Source organism: Hippocampus bargibanti, linkage group LG03 (genome assembly GCF_051943395.1).
Source record: "Hippocampus bargibanti isolate YZ-2025 linkage group LG03, ASM5194339v1, whole genome shotgun sequence".
In the NCBI taxonomy this organism is placed as follows: domain Eukaryota; kingdom Metazoa; phylum Chordata; class Actinopteri; order Syngnathiformes; family Syngnathidae; genus Hippocampus; species Hippocampus bargibanti.
The window spans coordinates 24,799,123-24,809,494 of record NC_142736.1 but is presented as its reverse complement, the minus strand read 5'-3'; the positions used below and the strand labels follow the sequence as shown (position 1 = coordinate 24,809,494).

General features: G+C 36.9%; 1 protein-coding gene across 1 annotated transcript; it reads left to right on the top strand.

Annotated features, from left to right (window-relative positions):
* Positions 1–2,829: 2,829 nt before the first annotated feature.
* On the top strand, positions 2,830–9,663 carry ctsba (cathepsin Ba). The gene is made up of 11 exons (XM_088992758.1): positions 2,830–2,963; positions 5,856–5,986; positions 6,061–6,146; positions 6,223–6,337; positions 6,536–6,651; positions 8,060–8,145; positions 8,223–8,369; positions 8,473–8,589; positions 8,710–8,838; positions 8,996–9,077; positions 9,166–9,663. The coding sequence occupies exons 2-10, from the start codon at positions 5,861–5,863 to the stop codon at positions 9,067–9,069; spliced, it is 996 nt and encodes a 331-aa protein (XP_088848884.1). The 5' UTR covers positions 2,830–2,963; positions 5,856–5,860; the 3' UTR covers positions 9,070–9,077; positions 9,166–9,663.
* Positions 9,664–10,372: the final 709 nt, after the last annotated feature.

The window sequence follows — 10,372 nt, the reverse complement described above, 5'->3', positions numbered from 1 at the left end:
AATTTACCTGTGAAATCCATTTGATATTCAATCCTCTCATTAAATAATCGATAACTCAATTTAATAATATACAGTAAAGTCTCGTTATATCGATATCGGATATATCGATAGTCCCGGTTATATCGATACTATTTCTATGCACGCACGGAGAAAATTACATGCAAACAGGGTCGGATATATCGATAGTCCCGGTTATATCGATATTTTTTCGGACTCCCTTGAATATCGATATAACGAGACTTTACTGTATATACATTGACCGTATGATATACAGTAGTTGATTAATTCTTAATAATGATAAATAATGAAAAAAAATAAGAATCATTGTACTAAGTTCATCCTGTCTACTTGATATCTAATTTTAAGTAGATTCTTTACTTACAGACAGTGTAGGTGTTCAAATACCTGACATGTTTCGGCGTCTACTTCCGCCTTCGTCAGTGTCCCGAGTCCCAGAGTGACTCGGGACACTCTGACGGAAGTAGACGCCGAAACATGTCAGGTATTTGAACACCGACACTGTCTGTAAGTAAAGAATCTGCTTAAAATAAAATAAAATAAGAATCAAATAACATTGGTAAACAGCAATTTTTTTCGAGCTGATCTGTTTTTGAGATATTTTCTTTTTTTTTCGTAAAGTTTGAAGAATCGACATCGTGAAGCATGTTTTCACCCAGCCCATTGGTGGGAGTGATGAAACGTTCCCGATGACTAAACATCTATAAACGAAATTAACAACCTTACTAGAGCATAACAACAAATATGTTTTTCCCATCAAAAATAGTAAGAGGAAGATTTCAATCGTGATAATAGTGTAATTATGTTTTTACAAGTACATTACCGCCCAAAAAAAGATTACCGTGATGATATTTTAAAAGGGTTGTTTTTTCTAACAAAGGCATCAGTTTACATTTAATGCTGCATTCCGGGGTACAGCTACTTTTCTAAGCCGCTTGGGTTCTTGTGAATTCTTACTTTTACAAAGCAATACAAACACACAACTGTCATTTTGAAAAACAATCATTGATAGGTTAACTTTCAATTATTTAATCTATTACAGTTTAATATTAGTTCCTGTATTCTGTGTAACACGCGGGTTTTCAATTCGGAGGGCACTTCGCCTCCCATCAGAGAAGATAACATAGTCGGAGCCTTGTTTCCTAGTTTTTGTCTTTTCCCAGAACTTCTCTTTATCCAGAAACTGAATCTGTGTCCTGTTTTCACTTTTAACGTGTACACAGTAGCTGACATTACACGCACAGATTTTTAGTTAAAGTACATGAAATTAAGTTGAGAAAAAAACAGTTAAAAGTCAAATGACGCACAGTAAAATGTTTTTTTATTATTATAAAATAACAGTAATTGGCTGAGCAGATCTTGACATGTTTTTTACTTCAGGTGCGCCTGCCACTCAAAAAGTTAGTCTAATCTATCAAGACAAGTGATGCGTAATTATGAAGAATATCTACATGAGGACCACGTGCACCTGCTTCGCATACTGTAGAAGACATTGCACATGCTTGAAAAAGAACACCACAGGAATTAATCAGCTAATGACACGTATATTTGTGCACGCAAGGAAAATATACACGCTTTAGACTGCACAATTACAGTATCTTCATGAATTGGAGCTTTTCTGCAACCATGATTCTTTGTGCGAGTGTGTGTTTACATTACTGCCTAATAGTCCAGAATGTATTACTTTTAAATTCATGTAATTTTTTTTGTTTAGGGTTTTTGGACACATTTGAGACGTTTGGACACATTTATAAGTAGGCTGAAGTTTTTGTCTTTTATCATCATCATCTATGGACACCCATTTTATTAGATCTACTGAGATTTCCACTGCTGCTGTGGATGACGGTGCCGAGACTCTAACTGTGCTAGTGATGTGAAAATACAATACAATACATCCTGATTTACATTGCACTTTCACAACAGCTGCAGCTGCAACAAAGCAATGACAAAATAAACTCTGATGAAAAAGCCATTCTGTTTGGTGTTTTTGAATTGGCTGATCAAACGGCACTATAACTCTTGCTCAACCGGCGACATTTTCCATAACTCATCATTTATAAAGTATGTCGTTTGAGCCCAAAGGAAGAGAAAGCAGCTATCAATCCGCATATTCTGTGTGGTTGTCGTGTCAACAGACAACAAAAATCACCATCAGCATAAATCTTGTTACACAAGAATAAATACCACAATAATAGGATGGATTACTTTTTTAAACATTATACCGTATTAAAAAGTTCATGTTTGATTGTGGTTTCCGATAATATAAGCATATAATTTATTTTCTGTTAGTTGTATTTGTTAGTTGTCTGCATGTTTAGTTATTAATGATCACAAATGTGCCATTATTTGAATTGACTACTCTCTTACTAGTTTTTTTCATTGCTATTATTATTATTATTATTATTATTAGTAGTAGTAGTAGTAGTAGTAGTAGTAGTAGTAGTAGTAGTAGTAGTAGTAGTAGTAGTAGTAGTAGTAGTTGTTGTTGTATAATTATTATTTATATACAGATAGATATTTTGTTTCCCTTTTTACCACATAAGGTTTTTAGAAGTATAAATTCTCAAAGCGGCAAGATCGGGCCGTCGCTACAACGACTGGTAAGTGTAAAAAAGAAGAAAAAAAACGTTTAATCCTTTGTTGGTTTGTTTTGTGCATAGATGTATTATTTTTAGTGTGCATTTATTTCATGCAATGTGAAAGACTTTCACATTTTTGTAATTAAGTTTGGGACTTCCCTGGGTATTAACATATATTTAGGCACTGCGTTTTAACTTCGCCAACGGCCGTTCTTTTTCAATTCCCGTTGATCACATGAGCGGCGTTCATGTGACTCATCACGTGAGCTTAGATCGAACTGGGGCTGCCGAATGTTGTTTAGTTCACCCACTTTCAGCGGGCGAGCAGAACAGTTCTCATTTTACCTCCCGACCAGCTAGCTGCAGGTAATTATTGTCTTTCGGACCGATTCGCCTTTTTGCCTCATAGACGACATGGAAGTGATAGCCGCTTGATAATCCATCTAAATTTGTCAAGTCACACAAAAAAACAACAACAAGCAATGCAACAAACTAGTCAAAAGGGCGATCATAGCCCACTCATTTTAGTACCTTTTTGTAAATTACGATAAGCTATTTAAAATTATTAGTGTAATTAATTTCAGTTTTGCGTTCAGGTGAAATATACTTAATGACGAATCCACTAGTAATTAATTATTTTATCGGTAATTTGAAAAGAGACGGCAACGCTTAATGCTCAATCACAACCAGTGTATTGTTGGGCGACTGATAAAAGTCAACATTTAAAATACAATAAATAATGCGGCGATTTGACTAAAGATTAAATGAACCCAAGACTGTACAAACGCTGATGAATGTCCAAGGCATGCAAGAAAAACAGTTCAGAAAACATGGGTTCGGCAATCTGTTTCTGGGTCTTCCTTTCATGCATACACTTCGAATGGTTGCACCCATAACATGTAGACGACCTTCATCTTTACGTTTCTATACAGTTCTGATTTTAAGGTGGCACAAAAGTGACTGTGAAACTTACAACCTGTGCAAGAACTGATCATACAAAATGCTGCATTGTCATTTCCTCTCTTGTCTGGTGGGATGACTCAACGTTGTGTAAACGAATCCGCATTGAAGAGGAATGACAACATTTGTCTCAAATGTAGTAAGAAGTAAGGTGAAACGTGTCGGATATGTATTGACGGTACAATACTTGTTTTCGCTGGTGTTGTTGGTCCGCGATAAAACAAGACCAATATTGGTTATGTATTTCCTGACCCACATTCTGTATTTATTCAAATACACTGCATCTTGATAAAATGGGTTTATCAATTCGGTAGTCCTTAGATAAGAAACGAACACATAAGAAGACAAAGTCTACAGGTACATGTAGTTAAGAGTAGCGTGAGTCGGGAATAAGACAAAGTCTAGGTAATAAGAACGTGACCATTATGTTGTTTTTCTCATCGGCTGGAAACTTGTGTGGTTATAGTTATGACTCACTGTGCCTGTCACTCGCACTCGTTGCAAAACGTTGGCTTCTGAGCTGCATTTACATGTAAGAGAAATGTAGTTGTGTGAAGGTAAGGTCGCGGCCAATTTGAGCGTTAGCAAGTCCTTTGAGCCTTTGAATATGATTTAATCAGCGTGCGCTCGTGTGTCGTTTACTTCCGACAGATCACATTTGAACTCTTGATTGTGGTACACGCAGTGATAACATTTCCCCGTAAACGACGTAACAAGTGCGAATACGTACTGCTTTTATAACCACATAGTGAAACTATGAAGAAAACACAAAGAACAACGCTGGAATTATGACATTTTGAAACGTTTAATTAGACTTATGTTTTAACATTAATTCTATATTTTGGGAACATTTTACCTAGCTTCACCAACGACTGCAAGCATAAGCATGTCTTATCATGACAAGGGATGATTAGTACACCTCAATAATACGATAGCTAGCAATTTAAACATAATATTAGTGTTGTGCCTGAATGCACATGATCATATTGAAATGACGTTAAGTTCAAATGCCGTGGAAGCCTCAGGTGAATCTATTAGTTTCCCCCTTACACTTGCAGTAATGAGGAATACGTTAGCCGCCCTCATGTGAACTCAAAAGAAATGCCCTGTGGCATGTTTATCATTTTCACTTTCGACCAACAATATCGGTTTCAGCTGTTCTTAAATCTCTGTTAATGGATATATTTCCTACTTCTCTTTTATGGTGTTTCCTCCTTTTTGTATTAGTTTTAACATGATTACATTATTCCATGATGTGTCTGGGTGGCCGTTATAATTTTAATGGACCTTGAGTGGTTTTTCAATACAGAACACTGGACTCGCTTCACAACATTTCTAATGGATGCTTGTCCTGCATGCTGCATCCTGAAGTGCCCTTCAAACTGCACTGTAGGCAGGCAGTGGATCGGATTAAGTGTCCAGTTTGGGTAAACAACAGTGAAAGGACAATTTTATATATAAATCAGAATCAGAATCAGAATACCTTTATTCGTCCCGCAATGGGGAAATTTGCAGTCCACAGCAGCAATTGAAGAGGGATGGGGTTGGGGTGGGAGTGAAAGGATATAAATATATATAAAGGATATAAATATATATATCTATATAATTTTATATACATTTTATACATATATAATTTTATAATTTAATTATATAATTTTATATATATATATATATATATATATATATATATATATATATATATATATATATATATATATATATATATATATATATATATATATATATATATATATACAGTAAAGTCTCGTTATATCGATATTCAAGGGAGTCCGAAAAAATATCGATATAACCGGGACTATCGATATATCCAACCCTGTTTGCATGTAATTTTCTCCGTGCGTGCATAGAAATAGTATCGATATAACCGGGACTATCGATATAGCCGATATCGATATAACGAGACTTTACTGTATATACATTTTATATATATATAATTTTATAATTTAATTATATAATTTTATATCTATCTATATATATATATATATATATATATATATATATATATATATATATATATATATATATATATATATATATATATATATTTTTTTTTTTTCTTTATTTGAGTGCACTGTTCCTGAAGGGTGTTAACGGAATGCATTTGAGGACTGAAGGGGACTTTGTCAGACATGACCGGGCATATAAAAGGGTCTATAATCAGTGTGACACGAAAGCGGATTTAAATTGCAAGTTTGGTTTTGATGTCACGCTGCATGAATTGTTAGTTTTAAATTGTAATGAAATTTTAAGACTTTTTTTTTTTGCTCGTCTTTTCAGGCAACATGCGGCGTGCAACCTTCTTCCTGTTATTGGCTTCCAGTTTGTCGCTGAGCTTGGCGAAACCTCACATCAACCTGTTTTCCACTGACATGGTTGACTACATCAACAAGATCAACACTACCTGGAAGGTGAGGTTTTCCTTCCATCCTGGTTTCTGACGTCCTTTGACTCATGTCTGCCTATGTGTTCTCCTCTGCCACAGGCTGCTCACAACTTTCATAATGTTGACCACAGTTACGTTAAGAAACTGTGCGGAACCTTTCTCAAGGGACCCAAACTTCCTGTTATGTGAGTTTTATATTTCGATGAGCTGCCCTTTATGTTTAGGTATAAATTAGTCAACCCGAACTGCACTCGTATTCAGGGTTCAGTATGCTGACGATCTGTGGTTGCCTAAGAACTTCGACTCGAGGGAGCAGTGGCCCGACTGTCCCACAATGAAGGAGATCAGAGACCAAGGCTCCTGTGGATCATGCTGGGTGAGAAACCAAAATCTTTTAGGTCTTATTTTGGATTTGGATTTGCCTTTATTAGTCTCGCAGTGGAGAAATTTACATTTCACAGCAGCAAAGTGATGAAAGGAATGAAAGTAGAAAAACAAAAATCTTTAATTGTGCTTTATGAAAGACAGCGAAGCAAACCTCTGCCTTAATACTGAAAGTTGTCTCTGTTTGCAGGCATTTGGTGCTGCGGAGGCCATATCAGACCGTGTGTGCATCCACAGCAATGCCAAGGTCAGCGTTGAGGTCTCGGCAGAGGACCTGCTGACTTGCTGCGATGGGTGTGGCATGGGGTAGGTTGAATGCATTCTTTTTTTTTTACTTTATCTTGACAGTGCACCTCTCGCAGGAGTAGCCTGCTGTTGCAATATCTTGTGACCGGCACAAGAAGACTTGTGTCCCTTTGTGGCTACAGAGCAAGCAACTCGTTCAGTAAAAGGCTACCAAACACAAAATGGTCATCAGCACATCAACAATCAAAAAAGCAAAACCATACTCATAATTCCAAAATATAATATTACCACATCTGACGTGTAATTAAAATGGAAGTAGAGCCAGTCTGACCTCATTAATCATGCCACCAAATTCATACAGAAAAATCAGAATAATAATCCACCCTCATAGATACCCATGCCCTGTAGTAGTAAGGCTGAATAATAATGAACCAAATTCAATTTGAAATCACTATTTAAGTAGAAGGCAATTTTTAAATTGGAAATAATTATAGAGATTGAAACCACAATCACAAAATTAATCTGTCTGTATGTCATGCATATTAGCGCATTTTACCATAAAGTTGACTTTGACTTCAAAAATTGCTTGGGGGAACATAATTGGATTATTTTTTTAGAATTATTCAGGCCTATCCGGGGTAAAAAAGACCAACGTTGTATGAATGGCGGAAATATAACCCCCATGATGATCCCATTGATGCTATACCCTTATCCTAAAAAAATGAACGGTTTATACCCCATATTACAGACACCCCCTCCTATTATTATGATTATTATTATTATTATTGTTGTTGTTGTTGTTGTTGTTGTTGGTGGTGGTGGTAATATTATTATTATCATCATAATCATTTCTAAATGTTTTTTTTTAAATTATGTTAATACATTTTTACAGCAGAAGTGTCAAACCTACTTTCGTTGTGGGCCACATTTTAGTTACCATTTACGTAGGGGTGGCCATTATGACTGAAATCATATAAATAAGTCATAAATTAGGTTTATTCAACGTACATACTTTAGCAAGCCTCAGAATTTGCCATGATTGATTTGCTTTTGCGGTAAGATCAGAGCATTGTCATCAAATGGTGAGTATAGTTTTGCTTTGCTTGAATGCTGCTGTGCCGATGACCATTTTGTGTTAGGGAGCCTTTTACTGAGCATTTTCATCTTTATTAAGTTCACAGAGTTGCTTGTTCTATAGCTACAAGGGGACACAAGCCAGTGTCTTATTGTGCCGGTCCCAAGCCCGGATAAATACAGAAGGTTGCGTCAGGAAGGGCATCTGACGTAAAAGCTTGGCCAAAACAAACGTGTATCAAACCTCTGAAGATGGAGGACAATGATTCGCTGTGGCGACCCCTTGAATGGAAAAGCCGAAAGGAAAAAGATTTGCTTTTGCGGGTCACATCAAAGGGCATTAAGTCTGTGTATTAATTATTTGTTTACATATTAAAACAATGCCTTCTTTTAGATGTAACGGTGGCTACCCCTCGGAAGCCTGGCAATTCTGGACCAGTGATGGACTGGTCTCTGGCGGCCTATATCACTCCCACATTGGTGAGCGTCATAGACCAAAAAAAGCCATGAGGAAAACATAAACATACATGTTTATAGCGCCGTCTTCCTGTACCCAGGTTGCCGTCCGTACACTATCGCGCCCTGTGAGCACCATGTGAACGGTAGCCGACCTCCTTGCTCGGGAGAGGGTGGAAACACACCCAAGTGTGTGTCCACGTGTGAACCTGGTTACGCGCCAGGCTACATGCAGGACAAGCATTTTGGTAAGTAAAATTTCCATTTGTTGAACTTCAGTATCTGAGAGCCTTGAACACACTGCAAGATTTTTGAAATCTACTGACCAGACTTGTTTTTGATGAATTTCAGGGAAAACGTCTTACAGCGTTATGTCAGAGGCAGAGCAGATTCAGATGGAAATCTACAAGAACGGGCCAGTAGAGGGAGCCTTCACTGTGTATTCTGACTTTGTTCTGTACAAGTCTGGTAAGTGTACACTGCATTAACAGCAATGTATAAGCCTGTACATTGCTTTTTTTCTGCATTTCGAATTTTATCATTCAGTCTTGTACCAGGATTCATATTGCCTTTTGTTCTTGTCTGCAGGTGTGTATCAGCACGTGGCTGGGTCCATGCTGGGTGGACATGCCATTAAGATTCTTGGCTGGGGTGAGGAAGATGGTGTCCCCTATTGGCTCTGTGCTAACTCCTGGAACACTGACTGGGGTGATAATGGTGAGTGCTATGGTCCATTCCATAAACATATGTGTTCAACTAGAGGTATCTGATCATATTTTCTGATCATACTGGATGTATTTTTCACATGCTCACTGATAAAGAAAGCTACAAACTCATTCTCAGCTGTGTTTTTGTCTGCTTCCATTTTTTTTAGGATTCTTTAAAATCTTGCGTGGGTCAAACCACTGTGGTATTGAGTCTGAAGTTGTCGCAGGTCTTCCTAAATAGAACCAAAGGTAAAATGGAATTGCTAATTCAAATTTTGAAATATCCAGAAAGTCTTGCTTGAAGTCTATTCGGCCTTAACCATTATCCCCTGTGTAGGTTTTCGAATGTCCATGTGCGACATCTACTCACCAGAGGGCGACACACTCGACTTGGCTGCACTGAAATGCCCAGAGTGATATTTTATTAGATTTTCTTTTAATCAAAGTTCAATCAGCCCTTCCAAAAGAAGAGGCAAAACGTTGTAGACTTCCACTTTTTATATTTTTAGGTTGATTAAGATGCCTGCAAATACTTGATGTGCCTGTTTACCATATGTCGTTTTTTTATGTTTGACAGTCAGACATGAATAACTTTATTCATGTCTGACTTTTGTAGTTTAAAGGTGTGATAGGTTAAACTCAGTATGTTGAATGTGTCAAATGTTTTATCAAAAGAGATTTTACACTGTCATTTTATTTTATGTGCTATTATAGATCTTTTATCAAGGACAACATATGAAAGTTAGTGTTCATCATCACCTCGCTGCCGTGAACAAAGTCTATGCATGCAACTGTTAAGATCAAAATTAAATTTTCAGTTTGGTTCTTAATGTGATTTTGTGTTCTGTGCATTTTTATTTAAACAAATTGATGTCAATCAATTTTGTGAAAACATTTGAAACCAAAGATGAAAAGGTTTCTTCAGCCATCATCTGTACTTCTTTGAAGGTGTCGGACGTTTCGCTTCTTATCCAAGATGCTTCTTCAGTGAACTGAAGTCTTACTGGTCGTATAGGCCCTATATATATATATATCCCTACTGTCCAGACATGGCGGTGCCGGACACTGCTATGATAGGTCCCTGCTCTCAGGTTGGGGGGAGCAGAGGACTAATCCCTGCAGCTCCACTGATAGCTTCTATTGTTCTGACTCACGACTGGCCTGATTGCCCAATTGGCCCTGGTATCACCTCATCAGCATGACAAATCCTATGTTGCCTCACCCCACCATTACGGTTAAGGGAAGGATTTTGCTGTTTTATGAAAATAGCTTCTTTTATTCCCCTTTCAAACCATCTATCTTCTTTCGCTAATATTTTAACCTCATTGTCGTCAAATGAGTGGTTGCTAGCTTTTAGGTGCATATGTACTGCCGATTGAGGCCCACTAGTATTATCCCTGCGATGTTGGTAGTCTTTTTTTTTTGAGAATTTGTTTAGTCTCCCCTATGTATTGCTCTTTACAATTTGCATTTTTACAATGTATTGAATAAATTACATTAATTTGTTTTTCATTTATTTTCATTATCATTCATTCATTTTTCAT